This window comes from Mesitornis unicolor, unplaced genomic scaffold, assembly GCF_000695765.1.
Source record: "Mesitornis unicolor isolate BGI_N332 unplaced genomic scaffold, ASM69576v1 scaffold35479, whole genome shotgun sequence".
In the NCBI taxonomy this organism is placed as follows: domain Eukaryota; kingdom Metazoa; phylum Chordata; class Aves; order Mesitornithiformes; family Mesitornithidae; genus Mesitornis; species Mesitornis unicolor.
In genome coordinates this window covers 1-2,506 of record NW_010208559.1, presented here as the reverse complement: position 1 = coordinate 2,506, position 2,506 = coordinate 1, and the positions used below count along the sequence as shown (strand labels likewise).

General features: G+C 44.4%; 1 protein-coding gene across 1 annotated transcript in view; it reads right to left on the bottom strand.

Moving 5' to 3' along the window:
- LOC104547016 (selenoprotein O) overlaps positions 1 to 2,499 on the bottom strand; it is an 11,966-nt gene extending 9,467 nt beyond the window's left edge. Inside the window, exons 1-2 of the mRNA XM_010192557.1 lie at positions 2,480 to 2,499; positions 542 to 745 (exon numbers count right to left, since the gene is read on the bottom strand). Of these exons, the coding sequence (XP_010190859.1) occupies positions 542 to 684 (143 nt within the window). The 5' untranslated portion in view covers positions 685 to 745; positions 2,480 to 2,499. The remainder of the gene's footprint in view (positions 1 to 541; positions 746 to 2,479) is intronic.
- Positions 2,500 to 2,506: the final 7 nt, after the last annotated feature.

The window sequence follows — 2,506 nt, the reverse complement described above, 5'->3', positions numbered from 1 at the left end:
TATACACGTATATATATATATATATATATATATATATATATTCCTTACGTCTCACCTTCCTTTAATATTCTGTTACCTTACAAGAAGCAGTGAAACTTCCTGAAACTTGTAATATTTTGTGTCAGAGCAGGAACCCCGTACACTTCTCAGGCAGGCAAAGTACACCCAAATTTTGATAGTACTACATTAGAATAGGTCAGGAATTAAGGGCAGAGCTATAATCCACCACTACTATCAACATCAAATAAAACATGTATTCTGTGCAGGCATAAACATGAAAAATCTCTTCTGAGGTCTGCAGAACTTAGTTCTCTCTACCACGCTAACATCCTTAACTTCTCTGCGTGCAGACACCCGCTTATCCCATCCGCTGCACAAGAACAGAGCTTTCTACAGCCTGGCAAAGGAGTTTCAAGCTTCCAGAACAAGAAACAGGCAGAGGGTGCTGTTATGGAAATATATTTAAAATGGTATTTTAAAAGACTGCTGTTCTCGGTTTTAAAGAATAAATAAATAAAAAAAAAAGAAAACAGGCTTCTACCTTATAAACGTAGAAGCTATTCTCAGAACAACTGTACACCTTTCATTTTTTGGATTCCCATCATAAAATATGTCACGGATGACTTTTGAGTCAGATGTCACGCACGTTCCAGCCCTCGTTGTTGGTATTCCGAGGTGAAACATCGCCTCGCTGCACAGGAACTCCCGGATGCTCGACCGCAGCACTTTCCGACCATCAGCCTGCCTGTAACAGGAAGACACGGACAGGTGTTAAGTTTTCAGGCTGCAAAGGCAGGAACTCCTGGCTCCCCCTCAGCAGTGGGGAAACAAGAGCCTAGAAATGACGTGCTCTGTCCACAGTCACACAACAAAGTAGTGGCAGACTTGAGAAACGAAAGCCAGACCTTTAAACTTCTGTTAAAGCTCAATTAGATAGCCACAACACACTTGCAATGAAAACTTCATCTAAGAGAAGAAAATAAACTTGCCAGTTACACATATCCCTTATAATCATTAACTCTGTTGTTTTTATTGGTGCCACAGACTATTTCCAAATATGAGAATATATTGCTCAAAGAAATTTAGACCAATCAATTCTAGCAATTTTTAAAATTCAACACTTTTCCACTACTTAACCGATACATTGCAGAATTTAAACAAATAGCTGTCCAGAAACAAAGTCAGGTTTTATTTTTCATTATGCAAGAAGACAAAACCAGAAAGCAACCGAAATACCAAGTGACTCACATAGTAAGTCATTGGTTTCGTCTCAATAAAATGGCTACCGTTATACCTCCTGAAAAATACTATTATTTTGGACATTTCTGGGCAAGTAATCTAGAGATGGGGTGTTAAGTATGGACGTGCATAACAAATTGCATTTTAAAAAACTGAACAGACAGCAAAAAGCCGAATAGCTTATTTAATAGATATGGAATGAATGTAACAGGCAGCATGGGTGGTTCTCAGCCCACACTCACAGGCAAGCAGAAGAGCTGCCCAGGGCAAACCCACAACACTACCACATCATCTGGGATTTCCACTGTGACCTCCTTAACCTTTCCAACCTGGAGAAGGCCCTCAAGAGTCCCACATGTTTGAAACTAAGGTATTACCAAGACTATATACTACTGGAACAGAAAATATAGAAAACACAAGTGGAAAAATGACCTGAAAGACATAAAGCAGTGAAAGCTAAACTGGCTAATGAAACCAGCCATCCCTTGCAGGGCCAGTATGCCATTTTTGAGGCTTTTCCACCATTCCACCATTACGTGCTTAGAGATGTGGTTTAGTAGGGGACAGGTTATGGTTAGACTCAGTGATCTTAAAGGTCTTTTCCAACCAAATAGTTCCATGATTCCCGCCCACAGCCAGGAAGGATGCAGGAAAGGCACCACTGGCAGCCAGCAGAAGGAACTGGCAGCACAAACCAAACATCCACATTTTAAATACCATTTGCGTGCGCCATGGGACAGTACAGCAGCAAGCAGTTGGGTGGCTATGGCACACTGCTGTCCCCACTTTCATCATGGCCTGTGTCTTCCTAAGAGGGGAAAAACCTCGGAGCACGATAACCAGGGAGAGACATCATGTACTCCCTCAGGGAGATTCAATTACACTCTTACTTTCCAGAGGAAAATTTTGTCATCTTCTGGTTTGGCATTTAAACATTGCACTCGCTACAGCGAGGATAAAAAAAACCAAACCAACCAAGCAACCCGGAAGGTTTAAGAGATGACCTCTGCCTCGAGGAAGGACCCTGAACACACCACCTGCCGGAAAAGCGCCTCGCTAATACAACTATCGGGCAGGGAAGCCCGTCCGGTCCCGTCACCGATCTGTCCCGCACAGCGGCTTCGCGCGGTGGCACCGGGGTACAGCTCCTCCGAAAACAGGAGATCCCCGGGCGATCCCGCCATCGCCCCTCCCCGCCGCCCCGCTTCCCCTAGGCCGGGCCGCCCCGGAGGGGCCTTACCGGGAGAAGGGGGTGAGGCCGGCGCCC